Source organism: Anser cygnoides, chromosome 2 (genome assembly GCF_040182565.1).
Source record: "Anser cygnoides isolate HZ-2024a breed goose chromosome 2, Taihu_goose_T2T_genome, whole genome shotgun sequence".
NCBI classification, from domain to species: Eukaryota; Metazoa; Chordata; class Aves; order Anseriformes; family Anatidae; genus Anser; species Anser cygnoides.
This window is the reverse complement of record NC_089874.1, coordinates 109,209,303-109,232,208: the sequence shown is the minus strand read 5'-3', so window position 1 is coordinate 109,232,208 and position 22,906 is coordinate 109,209,303. Positions and strand designations below refer to the sequence as shown.

Here is a 22,906-nt window from a genome sequence, read left to right as displayed (position 1 = left end):
AAACCCAGACGGGAGCCTCCGGGGGCGTCCCCCCCAACCCCCCCCCCCGCTCCGGGGGCCGGTCCCGCCGCGGGCAGGGGCGAGGCGGGGCCGTGGGCGGCGGCGGGGCCCGTTCCGGGCGGTGCGGGGCGGTGCGGGGCGGTGCGGGGCGGTGCGGAGCCGTGCGGGGCTGCAGGGGGATGCGGAGCGGCTCGGCCCCGGGCAGATGATGGCGATACGCGAGCTGAAAGTGTGTCTGCTTGGAGTGAGTAGCGGCGGCGCCGGGGGGATTTTTTCTTCTTCTTTCTTCTGATTTTTTTTTTTTTTTTTTTTAATTATTATCATTATTTTGTTATTATTAAGATTTTTGTCCCGCTTTTCTCGGCCGCTGCCGCAGGTGGGGGTTGAGGGGAGAAAAAAAGAGGGGGGGGTTTCCAGCTCCCCCCTCCCTACCCCCGCTCCTTCTCCCCCCGTCGGTCCGGGCCGGGGTTGGGGGGGCTCGGCCGCCCTTAAATTCCTCCACGCCGAGACTTGGCAGCCTCCGGGGGGGGCGGCTCTTCTCTTTGTGTGCTTGTTTATTCCCATTTTTAATTACTTTTCAACTTCTTTTTGGCTTTTTTTAAAGGTTTGGGGGGTGGTGCGAGGGGCCATATTTTTAGGGGGGGCTCCCCCGGAGGGGTTTTCCAGAGCCTTGAGCCCTTCCCGGGGTAGGCTCCGGCAGCCGGAGCCCCGGCAGCAAGGGGGGGGACACGGCCGGGAGCCGAGCCTCGGCCCCCTCGTACCGGCTGGTGCTGTGCTGTGCCTTGACCCCTCACAGAACTGCCATCCTGCAACTTCTTTCTCGTCTTTCACTTTATTTTTTTTCCTTTTTTCCTTTCCTTTTTTTTCTTTATTTTCTTTTCTTTCCTTTTTTTTTTTTTTTTTTTTTGTGAAATCGTGTGTGCGTTTAACATCTGGAGCAACAATGTGCTTAGCTTTGCACTTTGGCTCCGCCTGCCCCCGCTCTGCCCTGCACAGAGGGAACTGCACATCCAAGTGGGGATATAAACACTGCGGGGAGAACAGACACCCCCCCCCCCCCCCCCCAACAGTCACCCGCCAAGCATCGCTACTTGGTTTTTTATTTTTTTATTTCCTTCTTAAATCAAATGTCTCAAACGTATCGGATGCGAGTCAGGCCGCTTTCAAGTCCTTATCTCCATAAACGCTCAGAGAGCTGCATGAATGAAGGCATTTTGGGGTGAATTCTTTCACGCAGTACTAGCGAGCCGAGCGTCTGAACACGAAACTAAGACAGCCACCGCCGTGCTCCGTGGCGTGTGTTGACACTTAGCCCAGCAGGAGTGGGTACTTTGCCCTGGGTAAGCGCCAGGACGTGGTGCCAGAGCACCGGGGACTATTTGGCAATGGCCAGTCCTCCTTTCGCAGCGAGAATTCCTGCCTTCAGCTTTGGAAATGGCACAGAGACAAAATAAATGTGGTTTATACAGACCTGAGGAGCCTGTGGTAGAACATGTGGATGTGTCTTTAGTCTTTTTCTCCCCCAGCAGAAAATCCTGTAATTTTCTAGAGATGAAGTGTCTTCTGGAATGGCATTCCTCTTGCCCACTGCTTACTGCTGTTGTGTAACATTGAAATGTACTGGAGGTTTCGCAGGCCGATTGTTTACTTTTAAGACAGGGAAAGAAAGCTGTAAAGCAGCCCTGTGTTACCAGCAGTATGTAATTACTCTGCAGATTCATTAAAATGATAGGGTGGCAGTGGAAACCCTCGGGAAGATGTAAGTATTTGTAGTTATATTTGCTTAGTAGTTAGTGATTAGTGAGAAGATGTTCCTTCCTGAATTTTAATAGTGTGTAATCCTAGAAAACCACCTACTTCTGACCAGACGTCTCATTTCCTGTGGAGGCTGACACTCTGTTTTCCCAAAAGTGAGGAATCCTGCAAAAATCCCCTCATGAAGTTCAGACAGACAGGGAAATGGTACCTGTGTGTGTGAACAACCGCAGCCACTCATCTTCTACCTGCTTAAAAGTTAGGTGGCAACCCAAAAATAAGTTTGCAGATCTACTAAGAGGAGTCTAAACAGTCATCTTCTCAATCAGTCCTAGACCTGGTAGGTTAATCTGTTTTGCATCAGTAGATCCCTTCGTAACCTGTCAAGTCTGACATGTCCACGTTTCAAGTTCTTATCCTTAGAAATTATGGATTAAGTTGGTTTGTAAACCTGTTTCACCTCCACTTCTGAGCAAAGCCCTAGATTGCGCCTCTGTGTCAGCCAGGAGGGTCGCAGTTTCAATCTGCACCAGTTCCCCGATGGTCCACAGCCCTCAGCTGTGCGAAGGGCCTGGACTTCAGCTATTTCAGCCTGTTCAGCATTCCCCAGTGAGGAAAAACTGGCAGCTGGCTCAGCAGTGGCAAAGCCACCATCTCCACAAGCCTTGAAGCCCTGCTCTGCTGTAGAAGGTGTAGATGGGAGCGTGAGGAGAGAGGGGGACAGAGAAAGCAGAGCTATGCTCCATGCCACCAGCTCACGGTGCTGTGCATCAGGGCTAGCGTTAGGCCTGGAGCCACAGCAGTAGGGACAGGGAGTAAGTTACTGGATCTTGGAAGAAAAGCCCCATGTCGCCCAGGTCATGCTGCGGCACAGGAGAGAACCTGGCCCATCATTTTCAACGTAAATCTGTCAAAGCTTTGATTTTGATACTTGGCATTTCACTCTTTCTCCCTCAGAAGTATCTTGGAGTTTTCTAAACTCTTTCTAAACTAATGGGAGAGATTTGGAGCAGCCTGAAGTCATGCAGAAGGAGGGGGTGGTCGTGAGGCTTGTGGATGTTAAAGGAAACACCAGGAATGACAGGGAGGGGTTTTGGGGCATCTCAAGTGTGAGTCAGTTTGGAAGGCAGGCCCTGTTGGTCACGGAGCTTTGTTACTCATGGATTTGGGAAAGCAATGTTCTGTGAGGAGAGATGGTTTCAGCTTGCTCCTGGGCTGGTAGGAACAGGATACCTGCATAATCCTTCGGTGCCTCACAGCCTCAGGTGTAACAGCGAGGAAGCTACAATTTTAATAGCTACCTTGAGCATGCTGCCGTGCAAGTGGCCTCAAGCCTGCTCCTAAACTACTTCATGCAGTAAATTACCGCTGCTGGGCAGTGATGTATCTGCGTGTGGAACGCCTTCATCTTGGTAAATGCAGCCACTTGAGCATCTGCTCCAAGCCCTATCTTGTCAACCCAAATTCTTCCTGGCCTCTCACTCCAACCTGTTGTTTGTTCACATCAGTTTTCTGCGTTTTGGAGGCTGCCTGCTCCTGGTACTGAGCAAGGTTTAGCTGCAGCTCGCTTTGCCTGGGGAATTGAACTGCAGCTCCCGTTTGGCTTGCATGACGTTTCTGTCCTGGGTGGAAGCCCTCCTGAGGGGGGTGAAGGAGAAAGGGGCGAAGAGGGGCTGCTGGGCTCCCTCAGGGTTGAAGCATGGCCGCGTGCACAGCTGGGAAGAGCATCTGGGTTTCCTCATCTGGCTGCGGCCATGCAGTGCCCTGTGCCCTGGCTCCCGGCGTTGTCTTTATGCAGGCTGGAGGAGTGATTTTACAGCTCTCTGCCAAGTCCTGACATAACTCTGTGTGGCAACAGCAGGAGAGGTTGCCAGGTCTAGGACTGAGGCGAAGATTCTTGTCTTTGTCGCTTCCTGAGGAAACTCTGGATCCTCAGAGAGGCTGTGGGAGGTGGCTTGCCAGCTGCCATCTGAAGTGACCTCTGTGGCTGCTTTCCTTTTGTTTTTGTTTACTACATTTTTATGTTGTGACTGTTCATCACAGGACCAAAGGAGTTAGGCCTGGAAGAGATCCCTTGGTCCTAAAGCTCCTCTTTAAACTTTCCTGACACATATTTGTTCTAAAAGACTTGTGACAAAGGTTTCTATTCTCTCCAGGGTTATCTTCCAAAGCTTATCTACTCATATCATAAAAAGCTTCTCCAAACATAGTGCCTAAAATCTTCCTTGCCTGTGACTTCATTTCTCATCCTCCTGTTCGTGTTTTCACTTCCTTGCTGACTGGAGGATGCTCGCACGTAGTCTCAGAATGCTGTCTGAAGTTGGTGAGCCTAAACTTGTGAAAGGAGTGGCATCTCCTTTGTGGAGGAGAAAGTTTCCTCGGGAGTTTCTCCAAAACCTAATCCTAATCCAGATATGGAGAAGTTTGTTACCTTTGTTGGTACGCACTTCGGTCTGTGGCATTTGTAAGTAGTGTGGAATTGAACACAGAATTGTTTGATATTTAAAGTAATTGGGAAAGGGGTAGTAGTTTCCTTGAGAAGGAAATCCCTCTGGTTTTCCTATCCTAATCTCATGATAATGTAAAGGTCTGGATTGTGCTGGATGCAGAACAAATCCCCATAGCAGAATGTATGCATAAGTATGTCAGACCTTTCAGGAAGAAGTTGAAGTACCCACTCTTCTTATTTAAGTAGCCATTATATGTATGGTGAATGACTGAGACTCTTCTAGTTTGTGTTGCAGTTTATAAAAGACAACGATTGCATTTCTCATTTGACTCTAAACCATGAGCTGCAATGTTGTAGGCTTGAACAGAACAAGAGGGACCAAAGTAGTTCAGAAGACAAAGGTGGCTGCAAGCCTTGAAAGTCCTAGCCCTATATCAAATCACGTGTTCAACCGGACAACAATTTTAAGCCCATGAGGAACCGAAAGGCGGGCAGCCAGACACACCGTTAGTGGGGCTGCATGTGCCCCGTTTCCTTGGGAAAGCTGGTGAGGCCAAAGTTTGCACTTGGGCATGCACGTGCTGCTTCCATGTTCCATCGCCCTACTCTGCCATTCAAAAGAACAGCCTGCCAAGGCACTTTAGAAGACAGGGACCTTGGTTATTTTGTTTTGGGGCAAAAAAATGCATAAAAGATCCAATTACATAACAAGTGAAAAATGCCTTTTCTTTTGTATCAATAAACAATTATGTCGAGAAGCCTAAAATATTTTTTCCTATTAAGTTGTGAAATTGGTTTAAGTGGTGCAATCAGACTTTTGCAAAGTAGACACTAAATATCTAGGTAAACAATTTATCATGTAGAGCCATGGAGGAACGGAATTCATGATTTCATATTGACGTTGGCCTGATTGCTTTCCTGACCTATTTCCAAACATTTATCTCCTTGCATCTTCCAGAAGTTTTGAGTGGAATTAGCTAGAAGAGTGAGCAAACTGTTATGACCCAAATGTCTTTCTAGGAAAAGATAAGTGCAGAGGCCAGACTCTGTTTTCGTGTCTAGCAGCACAACCATGCTGACAGCTCCAGAGGAGCTCTGAAACAGCAGAAGGGAGAACTGGAAGCAGGTTTTATTTTCAGTAGTTGCAAAGTGTCCAAGTAAGAAGTTTGTTGTCACTAATAAACTGGGCAGAAAAATAATTCCCTGTGGCTGCCTCTTGTTGGGGAGGACGGCGTGTAACTGCATCCCATCAACTGAGCATCAGCGCTCAGCTCTTGTCTTCTGGTTTTGACTTGCCTGTTGAAAGAGACCCTACCATCCTGATGTGGCTATTGTCCACAAATCATGTGCAGGCTGTAGTTTTTCTATCCGTCAAATCATATTTATTTCTTTTGCTTAAAGTGTTACAAATTTGTTTTTTTCCAAGCCTCCCCAGCCTCTTGCTTCTGTCCCTCTTTTTGATTTCTTAGTGGTGGCTGAAAAGCTGTGACACTTCTTGTTTCACAGTAATTCTGAGAAAAGTAAATTCGTTCTTTCTGCCAAAATAAGGAAGTTGAATTGGTAATAAACCCCATTTTTTGAACACGGATGAGTGCAGTTTTAGCCCTCCTTAGTAAAGTAATGCTGAGGCAGACTATGAAGCAATCACAAACTGCATGCAGGAGATGTGTGGGGAAGAGAAAAATGCTCTCATTCTGTTTTTTAAAATGTGCATTTAAAGTCTGTTTCCTGAGACTCAGGTTAATAGTAAGACTTGTTTCCACAGCAATGATTTATTTCCTTTAATGTTACTGTTGCAATTCAAATCCAGTTTAAGGAAGTGGCAAACTAAGCAGTATGGGCTGGGCTGCAGGGCTTTTGCTTGTGATGGTGTTTATAAATTACAGTGCCGACACATTCTGCTAGTGTTAGGTTGTGTCTGAACAGAGCATGTAGATTTTGTAAGCGTACAGGTTGGATAAACATACTCTTTGTAAAATTTCCAAAACTAACTCCTTCTTCAGAGAAGCCTTGACAGAGGGGCTACAGCTCAGCTCTGCTTGCTTTCAAGCAGCCGTCTTTTCTTTTGACTCCCTTCTGCTCCCTCTTCCAAATGCCATCTTCGGCTGGAAGACCCTATGGGGACTGTTTGTTGATCACATATTTTCAGGCTGCGTCCCATCCTCGGAGAACAAGCTGTTGAGCACAGGGCTGCTTGTTTCTTCTCCGGCTCTGTGTCACCTCTGTTGATGCAGGATGGTGGCTTGGAATGGCGGTTCAACCCCTTTGTTGTCATCCTTGGTTAGGAGATGTGGTTGTTCCTCCACTCGTGTTTTCCCAGAGCTGCTTCTGGGGCCAGCCGATGCCCCATGCATGGCCAGAGCTGGTTGTTGGGTCGTGTGGGCGTCTCTGGGGCTTGCTGCAGGGGTGGCATGAGGACACGCATGGGGACAGCTTGTCCCGAGCAGGCCCTGCCTGATGAGGGGGGAGGAAAAGGAAGGCAGCTTCCTATTTTCTTGGAGTTTCTTGCGCTGATGGACTTTCCCTTTGAAAGCCACCGTAAGCTGGTGTTCAATCTAGTCTTCTCCATACTTGAGTATTTCTAACTGCTGAGCCTGCTCAACTTTACAGCAGATTGAAGCCAGTTTATTTTTCCTCCCTCCACTTCCTTTGGATAATTATAGAATACAAAAAGAAAAAAAAAGATTACTTCCATCCAGCGCTAATCACGCTGGTTGGTTGGCTCGTGCCCTGCTTTTTGGGCAGGGCAGAGCAAGTCCTCAGTGCTCTGCTCCCTGCCAGGGCTCGTTGTGCCCCTAAATGAGTTTCGAACACTGCCACAAGAAGGAAAACCTAAGCAAGCAGTGAGCAGATGCGGCCAACAGGCCTCTTCTGAGCACTGCCTTGTGTAAGCACATGCCAGTGTTTTAATTTACAGTCTCCAGGCTTGCAGAGCCACTAATGAAAGCTGAACAGCAGTCAGCAGAACAAACGTTTTTTATTTTCGCGTGGCTATTTTTAAACATAAATGCTAGTGTGTGGTTTTTATGTTTCTTGGAGGGTAGGGTAGAGCAGTCTTCGGTTTTGTGCTTTTTTGTTTTGGGCAGATTAAGTCCTTCTTTGGGAGACACGTGGGAGCACACGTGCGTGAGATCCAGCTCCCGAACACTTTGTGTCCCAGAGTTATTGTTTCCTCTGTGTTCAGCAGGGTGACAGGATGTGGCTCACGTCATCGGCTGGACAGGGTCACTCTCTGCCCTGCACAGTCACCAGGGACTATAAACACTGCCAGAGCGATCTTTTGACATGATAAATATCAGCCTCTTGCGTGGACTCACCTGTAGTTAGGCACTGCCTGAGGCAGATTTTCCCTTATGTTAGAGCCTGTCTGTAGAGACGAGCAGAGTTAGAAGAGCTTCCTAAAGTAGGATCGATTTTGAAATATTTATTTATTTATTTATTTTTGGCCCGTTTAGTTCTGCAGCAAACAAAACTCAAGTGTAGACAGGATCCAAAGCTGTGCTTCAGGGTGGTGGGACAGATCTGAAGTCGCTTGCATGGCCTCCCGTGCTCGCTGATGGCTTTCCAAAGAGCGATGTGAAAATCATCCTGGACAGGACTCACTTGGACGCAGCATGGAGTTATACTAGGCTCAGCTCATTTCTTGGGACTTTAATGCATTTTCAGCTTCCCCATTTAAAGGGAGGACAGTACGTTATCACTCTGGTTAGCAGTTTAGGAGTTAGAAGCATGTCACGACTGAGATACTTGAGGTGTTTGTCCATGCGCAGTCACAATGTTAATCTCAAGCAGCTTCTGCCATCTGTGGAAGCAAATATTATGATTGTTTGCTTAAGATAGCATTTGTTAATTTAGGAAAACTGTCACTGACAGACAAACATTGCTACCAGTACATAAAGGCACGCTTCTTCATGGTGACTGGATAAATCTGATGACTGGTTAAACTCTTGGAGGGATTTGAGAAGTGAGAAAGAACTCATTCCTGTTATTGAACAGGAAGCACTTTTCCTCCTTTTTCTTTTTCCTGAAGTGTACTAAATATAAATAATTTAAGTGGGACTATTTTAAGAGTTGTAAAATCAGCACTTGCAGTGTATCTCGTTAAAGCTGATATGAACAGGAAGCTTCCAACCACACTTAGGCCACGGGCCTTTCATGGTGCATAATCCATGCTGACTTCAACTTTTGCAATTGCTATGCTGATAATTGTACTCTTAGAAAAAAACGTTCTTTGTTTTTGTCTTCACATGCTTGGATGTCAATGAAGAAACAAAGCAGTGTGTCCCACAGTTAATCTCTTCAACGGTTGTGACTGCAGCAGCAGAGTATAACTTGTGATAACAGTCTATTAAAATATTCTTCTGAGTAGTCTATTCTTTGATATTTTTATTTATTTATTTATTTATCTTCCTGCAAGGTGTGCTTGATAGCATGCCTGAGCATTACAGAGGCATCTGGAGCATGTTTTAAACACCAGAAATGTCAGTCGTATAAAACCAGATAACATAAATACTGATTTAAGGTTATGTTGCTGAAGCCCTAATTTGAATTCGAAGCACTGGGGTGCTCTTCGGCAGTGTATGGGGTACATCCTTCAGCCTTTGAACGGGCTGAATTGATTTCCAAGCTTAAGACTCAGCACATACTTTAATACACAGCTGAATGCCGGGCTATGTGGAGGATAAAGAAAAAAAAATTTATGTAAATTAAGTATTTGAGATAACACAGCTCTTGAGTGATTCCTATCTTTTAACAGCAGCTGTTGATGAAGTAGCTCAGTTTTTCCCTCTGCTTGGTTTTTAGGAACTGGTAGACTCTTTGGAGACTGTGCTTTATTTGACCAGGTAATTAAGTTGATCCAGAATTTTGTGACTAGGTGTGCCTTTAGGAAAACCTTTAGGCTGGTGTGGATGAGAGAGAGAAGGAACCTTTGGGGCTTGTAGAATAAGCCCAAATTAAAAAAAAAAAAAAAAAAAAAGTTTGTCGTATGGAGAGTGAGACCCCTAGCACCCAAAAGTTTTCCAGGAATAGTTTGAGTTAAGTGATGACCAGTAGAAAAAATGCATGTAAGTATCAGCACAGAGGAGATTTGGAGAAAAAAAGTGATATAGAGAGAGAATACTGGGGAAGAAGGGAAGAAAACGAGAGAGTGAAGGTGAAAGGATTAAAAGAGTTGTAGGGGACCAGTAATGAGGAACACGGAGGGTAAAATCATAGAAGGGGTGAGGGAAAGAGAACCTGAAAGCAGGGAAACAGAAAACCATGCAAAGCAGAGCAAAAGGGAAAAGTGAATAATACACCAAAAAATACGGTGGGGTGAAAAAAGCCGGCCACTTCTCCCTTCTGTTTAGCCTCTAGTTTCCTTTTTTTTTTTTTTTTTTTAACTTTTAAAGCTGTAACTTTGCTAGCTTTGCTGTATTAAGTTTCAAAACATTTTTTGAACTGAGCCTGTAGAATTGTTTATAGGGCATCAGACGAAGCTGTACCTTTGGGCCAGTTGAGAATGCACTGTCCTAGAGCCGGTAGCTGAAAGGGGAGGTCTGCCAGGCCTTTATGGGCCACTGGAGATGTCATCCAGAGCCACTGTGCCTGCCCTTCTGCAGTCAGTGCCAACTGTGGGCTCAGTCCTGCACAGTCCTGAGCACTCAGTGTGCACACTGAGCGTCCAAATGGGCTGTGCTGAGAGGGTGTCCTCCGTGCCTGGTGCGGGGCTGAGTCTTCCTGTGCTTTGCAGGGAAAGACCCCATCCACTCTTCTAGCCCAGCTATTCTTGTCCCTTGAGTGGACCTTCCTAATGGCACTAAACTTCGCGGTTTAGCGCTGCCATTTGAAATGTTCCCTGGGTGTTTTCAATGGAGGTTGCAAAGCCTGTGTGCTTTTGGCCATTGTGGGTGGATTCCAATTTCTGAGCAAAGAAATTAAAAAAAAAAAAAATGGCCAGGTGTATCAGCACTTGCAAGTGATTCGCAGAGGAAAGTTAGACACTTTAATCTCCTGGTTACTTTTGTGGTGGAGAGGGGAAGGTGCCTTAATGATAACGGCAACAAAACCTGTTTCTGCTCATTTAAAGGGCTTTTTCCTGAAAAACTAAACTCCATGGCACTAGTGCTACCAGCTCTGGGAGACGCAGGGTTTCATCCCTGCTGAAATCAGCAGGGGGTGAAAACATTCAAGCGGCTAGCTGCTTCAAGGATGCAGCCTTACGCTGATAAAGTCGTCCATTTACTAGCCTGTTTGGTGCAGATATCTTTACTTTCAGTAAGTTCACAGCACCGTGCACAGTAAATCAATGGATAAAAAAACTCAGCCCCAGGTTTTATTATGCTGTGTTTGCCATTACCGCTTCTGTTTACTTGCATGGGAAAGCACCAGGTGGGTCCTCAAATGACACTACAAAATAAGTGGTGGTGCTTATAGTACTAGGGAGAACTCTAGGTCTAGAGAACACATGAGTATGAAATCACTACTAATCTGAGTTAATTAAACATAATGGTTTGGTGAAAAAATCTAGCTTAGGTTTACACGTTTTACAGATTTACTCCTATTTTCCATTCTTATTCCTGCCCATCAGTTTGGGAAACAAAACCACCCAGTTTCAAGGCTTTTATGGTGCCATTTAGTATGTAGATAACAAATAATGGCAAATTCCAGTAAATCTCAGCTGACTGCCTTCCCTTGATGGCCTGAGGGAAGGCACTCTTTGTAATTTGCCTGGAAAGCTGATGAATGAGGTTTCCAAAGACTGGGTGGGGTGTCAGGGTCTCCTGGATAAAGAAGATGGTGTTAGCAGCTGGCCGACCTTTAGGCTGCTCACCAAAGGAGACTACCTTCAATGGCCATGAGAGATTACTGATTTTACAGGTGCTGGCTGTGTCAGCTGGAAGGGAACTGATAAGCAGCAGGAGAGTATTTGACAGAGTTTTGGTGTCTGGCCAATGTAAAGCTGCTGCTGGAAGTGGTCTTCATGGATGGCTTGGGCCCAACATATGAGGGGCAGGCGTGGGGCAGAGGGAGCGTACGAGGGCAACAAGATGTTTGCCTTTGGTAGCTCTCAGGTGCTGTATCACTTGGTGGTGCTCTGCTAACTTAGAGCAAAGATCAGAGCTGCGATGCTGATTTCCGTTTGTTAGGGGAAATTTATTTAAATAGCTGCGCTCTGAAACTGCCTTCTTCCTCTCTGTTGCCCATTGGTGCAAGAGAGGTTTTCTTTTCTCCAGAATCCAAGTTTTTGACTGGTGTTTCAGCTGACACTCATAATTTATGTGGCTTTTTCCTTCCTCTTTGGTATGAAATGCAATAATACTTTGTAGACAAGTTAGTAGCAAACTGGGGGGAGGAATGTCTGAACATTGAACTGAGTTGCTTGCTGGGCTTGGATGGGCAAGTTTGAAGGTAATTCAGCCCTCTTACAAATTCTCCAGGTAACCACATGACAATTTTTATATTACTGAAATAGTAAACTGGATACCAAGAGCCATTTCCTCAAATATTGTACCTAAGTGATGTGCATAAAGTCAATTGCATAAGAGTTGGTGCCTTCTTTTAATAGAAGAAAGTGAATTCGTGCATCTGAGCAGAAAACCAAATTACTTTCATCCAGACTGGGTTTTGTGGGCAATCTGTAATACGAAACTATAATCTTTGGATTGGATTATTGATTCCAGACTGACTGGGGGATTTTAAATAAATTCTATATGGGGACAGGCATGTGTATATATATATATATTTTTTTTTTCTTGCTATTTATTAAGTGACACTAACAAGTCAGTTTTGGAATTACGACCCCACTGATAGGATATGACAACGGAAGAGACAGTGTGTTGGAATGTAAAAAGGAACTTGTGTGAAAGAGTTTGGGTCAAAGATTATCTCCTTGTCATACGATTATTTGGAAAGTTTCAACTGTTAAAAATATATGTGGGGAAGGTTCACTTAGAAGAAGAATTTGATTTGGAAAGAATAACACGGAATTGTTTATCTCATTTTTTGCTGCCAAACTGTACTCAAAAACAACATTTGTCAGGATGCTGTTGCCTAATGTGTTTACTGAACTATGAAAGCCTCAGGTTATTTATGTATTTAGTCTGAAAATTGAATTTAGTTTCTCTCATCACTGCGTTGCACAATGATGATGAATGGTGTTTGACCAGATTGTTATGCTCGTGCGTGTGCATGTGGCCAATAGAGATAACAGCTTGCAATCACCCCTTGTTATCTCTGAAAATGTGAGGTACAGTAACTGATAAGTTACTTCCTTACACTTATTCCTTAATTTTTCAAGTTCAGGGCCAATTATTTGAATTCTCAAGCAGATATTATTCACACGGGTTTTTACTGCCTTTTAAGTAGGAATTTACCTGCATGAGGAGTAGTATGCCAAATGCATATTTTTGTGAATGCATGTATATTTTGAGATAGAGTGGATAGGAAAAGGAAATCTGTGTGTGAATGTTAAAAGGTCTCCCAAGTTTGACCAGAAAATAAGCTCCATTTGAGTTGCCAGATGGTGCTCTTAGTAAAATTGTATAGGCATTAAAGTAGGACTTGCAATTTTTCTTTGTTTTACTTTGGCTTTTTTAGCTCCTCCCTGGTAAGGTCTGACATGCTTAAGAGATCTGCTAAGCTTGCACGTGGCTCCTACTTATCTGGGGGAGGTGAAGAACAGTGACCACCACCCACCACGATAGGAAATTTCCTATGGTAAAATGGGACTCTTTTCTCCTCCTCACCTGAAAAATGAAGTGATGGACATGGAAGTGATCACACTGAAATATATTTAGTGGTACTGAGCTGGGAAATCAGCAAGACAGTAACTGGGAGAGGTCATTAGAGTGAACTAGGGTGGTGTCAGTGAAGAGATGGGAAGAGTGTATCAAGGAGTACAAGATAATACTTTTTCTCATCTCTTTTGGGACATTTGGGAGGGTAAATTTACTAGCACTTCTCTATTACACTTTTGATCAAGAGGACCCTGTGATTCAGAGATGAGTAGAGGGCAAATAAAGAGAGGCATGATTCTTGTTTGCACGGTAGTGGCTCTATAAGGTCCCACAGCTATTGATCTCCTAAAAATGAGCAAATAAAAATTCCTCAGTTTGGTACTTTGGTCAACATTGTTGATGCTTTGCAGTGTTTTGTTAGTTTGTTTCCTTTCTTGGTGCTTTAGTACAGTGATTTATCTGTGGGACGTGGAGAAGCCTTTCCATCTGCCTTTCCAGCCACTCATTGTTACCCAGCGGTCCTGCGGTGATAACAGCTATGAGAGATGCCTCTGCTTCCAAGGGAAGGTGCTCAGGCACTCTTCTTTCCATCTCTGTCTGACCCACCTGTCTAGTTCTTGCAACTTCACCATGTCATCTTCTTCCCTCCCTACCCAGGCTCATGTTCCCCAACTCACTTGAGCGGTTTAGCAAGTGCTCCTTTCCCTCCCTCCTGTCCCACTATGGCCAAGTTGTCTCACTTCCTTCTCCCTTAGTGCCAGGAGTCACCAGGTGGTGCTATTTCTCAAATAAATGCCCTCCTTTGTGTTGCAGTGCCCTCCAGCCCTTGGAGAAGGGTTTCCCAGCATTAGGTTTTGTGCTGCAGCTTCTTTCCTGGGCAGCAGCGTCAAGTAGCGAGGGGTTTTGCTCTTTGCCATGGGTTCTGTCTTGAGCCAACCCCTTTGAGGCGCAGGTGTTCCCTGTGACTGAATCAGCCGGTGGCTTTTTCGATGTTGAGGAACCCCAGAAGACTGGACTGTTTCTACACAGCTTGTGACCACACTGTTGTGCTCCAAAGCGGCTTGTCTGTAGTGTAAAGCACGCGCAAGTCTCGCTGAAGATGCCCTCAGACTTTGTGCTGTTGGGTACCCACCTGGGGCCCCTGCATCCAGTGGGAGTTTTTCTGCAGGTTCCTCGGCATGTGCTGCTGCTCCAAAGGAGGTCTGTGTGTGAGTGACGACTCTCTGAAGGGTTTCTCCTTTCATCTTCTCATCTTATTAGTTAGCTAGCTTGATACCACCTCATTTCCAGCTGCTTTTTCAATAGACGTCAAGCTCTTACTTGAAACTGTAGAGGCTGCTCAAAACAAGGGATTTAGCTTCTTAAGCAATTTGCCAGTGCCCCCAAAAGCCACAATTTAAGATGAAGGAATGCAAATAAGCACCAAGTTCCCATCTTCCTTTTCACCAGGCTAGGCGCTTCTTCCCCTACCACATGCTGACAAGGGCAGAAGAAATTGATTGAGATTCCGCTCTTTGATTTCGATTTAATGCCTTCCATTTCTCTTGGCAGTTCAGTTACTGCTCTGAATTTGATAACTTGTTTGGTGAAGGGAAGGAAGCGTATAAGAGAAGGTTTGGAGAATTAGCTGGAAATTTGTTGTGGGGAAGTAGTTTCTAAATAATGTTAATAGTGACTGAGCACTGTTATCTCTGCCATCCACACTCATGCTAGCATGGCAATGTGGTTAGCTTGCACTTTGTGCAGTGTGATGCAGTGATTAAACATATACATTTAAATTAGAGTATGAGGTTGTGTTGGTTTTCTTTTCTTTTCTTTTTCTTTTTTTTTTTGACTAAAACAGACAAGCTTTAAAATTTACTAAGTTGGGTGTTCCTGTGCTTTAAATCTCTAGGCTGGCTGCAAAGTTTATTATTATTATTATTTAATATATTCTACAGTGTTACTGTTCTTGAGTCATGGTGAAGAGAAAGGAGCTGAGGTAGCTGCGGTACTGACCCACAGGCCATGTTTTCTTCATCAATTACATTTCTGTTTTGCCTCATGGTTTTATTTATTTAGTTTTACTGTATTGGAGTTATTTTAAAAAATAGCTTTGAAGGAAGCTTTTTGTTCTCTCTTTCCCTCCGCAGCTCCGTTTCTCATAAACGAAGATTGCTTTATAGCTCCTTGCCAACTTTAAGGGAGAATCGGGGAGGAAAAAAAAAAAAAGAGAAAAGGAGTTGGCAGTTCACAGAAGAGCAGCATGGTTTGTAGGCTCTGGGTGAGTTAGTGTACAGCAGTCATGTGTGCCACTTTGTGATTTCTTGGATTATAGATAGTTGATGCGACTGCTACTCCTGCCATCCACTGCAGTGTAAAACAAGGATTTGTTCCTTACTGCTGGTTTAATGCCATTTCAATCACTGAACTATGTATGAAGGAAATATATCTCCTTTTCTGTCTGGATTGTCTTTCCATCACGGTCTTGCCTTCTTTCAAGGTGATAATGTGCCTTCTTTTGAGTCCCCACATTTGGAGAAACCTTTCCACATTTTGAGTCAATTTTTCAGCTGAAGTTAGTGGAGTTCCTCCTAGTTGAATAGCTAGCTGATGGTCATGGTTTGAGATAAGAGAACACTTTGGATGAATCCTTTTGGAAGCCAAGTGTTTGGGAAGGAGAGAGGAGGGAAGATATGGCCACTCCACTCATCCCAAAGGTCTTTTGGCTACAGCAGCAACTCTCCATGTCTCCCACCTAGCATGAAACAGTTGAGATTGGAGGCCTTGTTATGACAGTAGGGTAATGCCAAATAATCTTGCCAGCTCTCTAGGAGACAGCTTGGTTTCATATAATATTATATATCACAGAATGGTTTGGGTTGGAAGGGATCTTAAAGACCATCTGGCTCCAACCCCCCTGCCATGGGCAGGGACACCTCCCACCAGACCAGGTTGCCCAAAGCCCCATCCAGCCTGGCCTTGAACACCTCCAGGGATGGGGCATCCACAGCTTCTCTGGGCAGCCTGTGCCAGTGCCTCACCACCCTCTGAGTGAAGAATTTCTTCCTTGTATCTAGTCTAAATCTCCTCTCTTTTAGTTGAAAGCCATTACTCCTTGTCCTATTACTACACGCCTTGACAAAGAGACCCTCCCCAGCTTTTTTTCCCCTGCAGGCCCCCTTTAGGCACTGGAAGGCCACTATAAGGCCTCCCCTGAGACTTCTCTTTTCCAGGCTGAACAACCCCAACCCTCTCAGCCTCTCTTCACAGGAGAGGTGCTCCAGCCTTCAGGTCATCTTCGTGGCTCTCCTTTGGACCCGCTCCAACAATAAATTCACTTTTGTAGGAGCATTCATACCTTTGCATATGAATGCTCCTACGAAAGTGAATTTATTGGTACAATTAACTCCTATATAGACATTAGCTGCTCTTCAGTCTCTCTCCTCTCTGGCCAAGCACATCACTTTGACAGGATGACAAAATGTTCTTGGCTGTCTATGTTTGCTTTTGTACTTTCTAGTTTAGTGAGGCCAGCCATGATATTGTTTGGGGTCTCCGGGCACATCTCTGATAAAAGTAGATAGATGGAGAGATCTTAATATTGCAGTCCAGGGGTGGGGAAGGTTGGAAATACTTTTTTTTTTCCTTTATGAGAAAGGAAAAGGATGCGGCAAAATATTAAAGAAGGTGTATTTGAAACTCAGGCATTAGGGTTTTCTGTTTCTAGAAGATTACCGAGCTAGGACCTGGTGGAGAGCAATTGCAAGAAACTGTCACAGTGAATATATAGCAAGTTTTTAGCTTCCAGAGAAAATCTGCAAAATGGCAGAACAAGTAGGACAGCTTTTGGCTGGCTCCTGGTAAAGCAGATAGCAGAGGAGCTGTCTATGCTCGAGTTTAATTCCACAGTAGGATGTGTGCAGGATGCATGTGAAAGGAAACCACATGCTGAATAATCACATTGGTAAGGGAGCCAAAACCTGGCAGCAGATGTTTTGCTATGATGGCTGAGGGGGAACGGGAGAGGTGGATAGGACCGTAGGGACATCCAGCTTTGAGGCAAAGCAGAATTGGCAGTCGCTGTAAGCATTTTACTGATCAATGTGGGCAAAAGGAAAACAAATAGAGAGAAGGGATCAGATGGTACATTATAGACTCAGAGATCAGATAGCATTAAGGCCTGGCCAGCAGATACTTTTCTGTTTTAAAATGCTTATTAGGGTATACAGGTGGTAGTGAGGGTGCATAAAAATACCAAACAAACTCACTTAGCACTTGGCTATCTCTTGAGGCACTTTGGTGGCTCTTTGTCACTGTAGCATCTGAACACTTTGGAACTATCACAGATTGAAATGCTCATAATGCAGTTACAAGGTAAAATCGAGTCATTACTATTTTCATTTAATAGCTGGTGAGTTGAGACCAGCAGAGCCAAAAGTTCCAGTGCCAAACACAGTCCTTGCAACACTAGGAGGAAGGATTGTGCCGTAGTATAACAAGACCGACCTGGTTGGAGCAGAAAAGCATCTCTGAGAACAAGCAGTGCATTTTCTATCTGTAGAGGGAGTTGGAATTGATCTAATTCTAATGCACACCAGAGGATAAAGCCTTACTCTGCAGCTATTTCATGCTCCACAACACCAGCATGGGCCTGAAATTACACTAGCAATTAAAAATGATGACTAGGAGTAGTTTTTGCTGTGGGAGAATTGACACAGACCATCTTAACTTCATGGGAGTAATATACCCACTTACTTAAGAGACCGATATTAGTTCGTATAATGAGTTTAGAGAAGAGTGTATGAGAAACAGAAATGCAAACAGGGACGTTCTTGACAAATGACCAAAAGAGCTGTGGTGTTTTGTACTGAAACAATGAGAAGCTGCAGAATAACCCTGCCCCTACAAACCCAGTTGCATCGAGATTGGGGTGTTTGTGCTGGGATGGATCCCAAGGAGCTCCCCTCCAGTACTCAGCAGTCATGTTCCTGTTCATTTGGCAAACACCTTTCATTCTGGGAAATGCACGATAGCACATTGATGGTCCCAGGGGCCAACTCTGCTTCCGGTTCTTCCCTTCGAGAATTTGCTTTGTGACCAAGTATTCCCCGGACCTTTGCAGAGTGTCCAGTATGCCACTGGTGGCGTAAAATTGTCTGGTGTTGCTTGGAGCTCTTGTTGCAGAGGCACATTGCCGGGCTTGTGCAAGTCCTTCAGAGTACCCGAGGTAACAAATAAAGTCAATTAAAGGTGGTGAGCGGAGTGAGGGGAGAAGCACAAGCCTCGGATCCAGGGCTGAAAAACCATGCTGCTGCTTTGGGCAGCAGGGCACCCACAGCCCAGCGCTGAGCTCTGGTAGGCGGCTCCCAGCAAATCAACAGGAAAAGGGTCTTCCCTGAGGATCAGATTGCTCATCGTGGAAATAACCTATTTCTTACCATACAGAGATGTACAGAAAATTAGAATTCACGAAAACTATTTGTGGCCAGAATGAGGTGCGTGTCCTTTGGACCACGGAAGCAAGGCATCAGGACACCTCAGCCCGCTTTCCTCTGGCTCAGCCTACAGTCACAGGCAGTTCCATGTTCCCGAAGCAGCTGGGAGCCAGTGTGTCAGTCTGAGGGCTGCTCTTGCATTTTCATCTATGTGCTTATGCAGTGGTGGGGTTTGCTCACTTGATACGTCTTGCAGATGGAAAAACTGAATCCAGCAAGAAGCTATTTGCACTTCTTCCTAGACACCACCCCTCAGCGAGTGCCTGCGTTTTTGCTGGGGCAAGCCCGACGCTTGGCAGGTTCAGTTCAGTCCCAGGGGTGTCTCTGAACCCGGGTCTCCTGAAAGATATTATTTCTCCTTACTGCAGCGTCTTCAGACAAGTAAGCGATACCCAAATAGAGGGAAGGACAGAGGGTATGTTTAAGGCAAGCAGAAGTTTACTGGGTAGGATGGTTCTTGGATTCGAATACTGCCCCTGGAAACTGTGATCAGGAATCTGTTGTGCATAACTCTTCCTTGTATGTTCATCCAGTCAATAAAAACCCGAAGCCGGTTTCAGATGCTCTTCAAGCTGCCTGCCACAGCCTTCCAGAGCAGCTGTAACTGGATTAGTAAGACATGGAAAATATTGCAATGCTGCTTGCATCTGATCTTCTGAGTAATGACTGAAATGCTAATGGCAGGCACACAGCACTATAAAGCAGGCTGCAAATAGCAAAGCTTTGTTTGTTTGTTTGTTTTTGCTCAGCTCATGGATTTTTTTACCTTTCGTTGGAGTTTAAAAGACAGCAATATTCCTGTCCTCAGCCATACCACATGCCTGTGGGTTAAGGGCTAGCATCTCTGCAAGCAGCGAAGATGCAGGCTGCATATCTCAGTGCTGCAAGCCAGACGTTGCATGAGGAGCAACATTCCTCCGAGATACCAGGCTTGACCAGAGCTGAGCATACATTTCTGCAGAAGCCTGCCAATACTTGATCGTGCAGGCCCAGCAATTTGTTTGATGATAGCTAATAAAATGCCAGCCATCCAGCAGCACTGCGAGGTGATTACGCTGCTGCGAATTTTCAAATTCCATCAAAGTCCTGCTGTGGATAATGGGAACGGGCCAGGGGGATTCAGCTGTAAATCAAAAACTAAATCATGGCCAATTCTGACAGTGGAAAGAGCGGCTATTTTAATGTGCAGAGGCTGAACTGCCAAGTCCAAACCAGCTGCAGTATGGAGAGCTACTAAAATGAAAGGTCTCTGCCTTTTTTTTTTTTTTTTTTTAAGACTCATTGATCGTTTTTCTTTCCCTAAAATTTAAAACATATCTCTCTACTTCAGAATTGCCTGGCCAGCTGCAGAGATTTTAAGCGCCTTCTTTTGTGTTAAAAATATTAAATATACTGATGATAAAGGACAGTTTTCTCTTTTTTGACAACTTCATACCAATTTAAGTGTTCTCATCTGTACATCCTAATTACTTCAACACTGGTAGTTCTGCAGTCAGCAAAGCAAGGGCCTCTCCTTGCTATCTGTTGTGGTGCTGGCAGGAGTCAGGTCAGCATGTAACAAAAAGGGAGAATTTAATGGGAAATCTTGAGCATAAACTGGCTTCTCTGTTATTTTCAGTTAGTAAGAAACCGGCCAAGAAACTTGTCCATTGGCATGAATATGTGACTGGGAGCCAGGAATTGTTCTTTATTCCAATAATAAGGAGCAGCTAGCTTCGTCTCTGAGCAAATCCTCTTCCATGAGAGCAGTATACTGCTTTTTGACTGTATCCTTATTCTGTATGTTGATCTGTCCTTTTTTTTTTTTTTTTTTTTATTTCTTTCCCCTTCCCCTCCTCTCTGTGTCTGTAAGATGTCACAAGGCAGCATTACCTCACTGGAAGGTACACTGACAAGACCCTTAGTGGCCTTATTTGACCGTGGCTGTTTATGGTGCATGCACTTAGTGCACCTCAACAGCTTGCTGGTATTGCCCTCTGCCTGCAGCCTGGCTTTTCATCAGTGTGGGGAGCTTTTGGAGAGCTTCGGCAGCAACTAGCTCTGAAGGGCAGATGTGTTCCCGTGCGAGGTGTAGGGGCAGTCACGCCAAGTGCAGTAGGAGCCACTTGGGGCATGCTTCAAGTCTTCCTGCTTACAGAAAAGGTTAAAGAGTTTTGGCTTTCAAAAGTTTCTAACGTTACTGTTGAAAAATAACGTATGCTTTACTTGCCTTTTTTTTTTTTTTTCTGAGCACTTAGTATTAATACCTTGCAGGTTGTTAGGATATGGTCATTCTTCTTGCGATATGCAAGAACTCATGTTAAACCCTGCCAGCTCTAATGAGACATCTGCCTCTAGACCACGTCTGAATGAATCTTAGTTATTACCAAAAAACGCTTTGTAAGGGCAGACATTTTCAATTTATACAAATTGAAATACCCTGGATTGAATCCTGGATTTGTCTGAATTGATGGGAAAACTTCCATCCCTCCAAAGGAGCCATGTGTTTGATCGGTATTTTGTAGAGATCAGTTCTCCTTTACTTCTCAGTGCAGATTTTTATGGCACCCGTCGCCAGGGTATCTGAACCCTCTTTTAAAGCTGAAATGGGAAGTTAGTCATGAGATCTGTAGTGATTACAAACCAGATGTTCTTTTTTCTTTCTTCTTACTTTGCAAGTAGAGGACAGAAGGCAGTTTCTGCAGTATATTTGTTTTTAGCATGCCATTTCCTCATGTGAAATACCGTATAGTATTCTTGTTCTATTTGCATTTCCAAAATCTTAGGCTCATAAAAGATTTTTTGCACGGTTTATCTAATTTTACATATATTAAAAAGCCCTGTGTGTTAACATGGCACGGAAGGATTCTGTGCTGTCAAGAATAAAATAGCTGTTGCAGCAGTATGCATAATTATAGGACTACTGTTTAGTCATCAGTCACAGAATGCATGGATTTTTTTTTGTGAATTCGCCATTTATTCTGTTTCAGATGTGGAAAGAATTTACATGAAGAATTTAGTTTGCTCAGCACAATAGGGCTTGACCCATCTGAATCTATTAAAAGCTGTTACATATCTGGGCTAAAGAATAAGGCCCTAATCAAGGATGTGTTTAAGGAATTGTATAGCTCCATTCCACGTGGAAAAGTGCTTCAAGGACTGAGTCCTACGGTGGTGCAAAGGTATAAACAAGACATCCATATTTAATTAAAGAGCTAATTTTTCCTGTTTTTTTTTTTAATTCTTTTTTTTTTTCTGCCCTGCCAGAATGCACACATCTGGAACAGTGGATAGAGGAATATACCCACTGCCTATTTGTAACATGAAAATGCTTTTCTTTTTTAATATATATGGCTCATATTTTAACTTTTTTTTTTTTTTTTCGTGTGCTGCTGTGGATCAGCCAGAAGAAATCAGCATCTCGGTTGTTGTTTGCCTGCAGATTAGTTGCCAGCATCCTGTAATTCTGCTGGCTTGAAATGTAGCCTCATCTTCTTTACAGTAATGGGAGCAGAGAAGAGCCAAATGGGGTGGTTCTCTGTGAGCAGGAGTGTGGGTGGAAGCACCGAGCTTTGTGGCATGTTGCTCTCTGCTCTGGCGCTCTTAAAATCCTCCTGCCGCAATCTGTGGTTAAAGGATTTCAGAGGAGTAGAGAATGTGTTTTCAGGTTTATGGAGCAAAAAAATCAAGAACCGGTCATGCTTGTGCTGGGTCCTTGTATTTATCAGAACCATCTGGTGCCGCTTCAGATTTTCACATCCATTTTGCAGACCGGGGGAGATTCTGAAGTTGTGGCCACTTTGGTGAACTAACAGCGGTTTGCTTACCGTGGATTACATTTCTACTCCTCTCCTTCCTCCCCACCCCTTTGGCTCGTCTCAGTACAATGCAGTTTATAACTGAAATTTCGTAAATGTGCTATGAGGCTTGTGAAGAAGAAAGGAAAAAAGCAAACATGCAGTTGGTCCCATGAGTGACTCATCCAACTGTTCTTCTGACAATGCAAATGACTGCGTATGCCTGCCTCAGTCACTGCTAATGCACCGGGATCAGGACTCTTGGCTCAGAGTCGTCATTACAGACATATTCCTTGCTTGCTGTTCCTTCCATGGGGTGGTATGCTCCCCATCATGACATGTGCATTATATAGTGCTGACACCCTTGGATCGGATTTCCCATGGATCAGGATTCTTCAGAAAAATGACAGGATCTGTTCCTTAAAGTGTGACATAATCCCTCAGGACGTATTCCCAGTTTCTGTAGCTTGTCAAATCCACTCAGCTCAGTACTGCTGTGACCTTTTGTATAGGCCAAAATTTTATTCCTTGATGTGTGTTTGATGTTATATGTATACCAGTGGAGTGAAACAAAAGAACCAGATTAAAGGATGTAAAAGCTGGTGAACATCAGAACTTTGAGAACTGAAAAAAGAAGTCATCCACAAGTATGAGTGTTAGCAAGGCATGTGGCTTGACAGGTCTGTTATAATCCTTTGAAGAAAAAGAAACAAAACAAGGATGATCATC

The 22,906-nt window shown here is 44.5% G+C and overlaps 1 protein-coding gene across 2 annotated transcripts in view; it reads left to right on the top strand.

The window, feature by feature from the left end:
* The first annotated feature begins 85 nt into the window (after positions 1 to 85).
* RAB31 (RAB31, member RAS oncogene family) overlaps positions 86 to 22,906 on the top strand; it is a 63,711-nt gene continuing 40,890 nt past the window's right edge. The window contains exon 1 of one of the 2 annotated variants that reach the window (XM_048077111.2): positions 86 to 244. In XM_048077111.2, coding sequence (XP_047933068.1) covers positions 206 to 244 — 39 coding nt within the window. In that variant the 5' untranslated portion in view covers positions 86 to 205. The remainder of the gene's footprint in view (positions 245 to 22,906) is intronic. The other variant, XM_048077112.2, reaches the window with a different exon arrangement.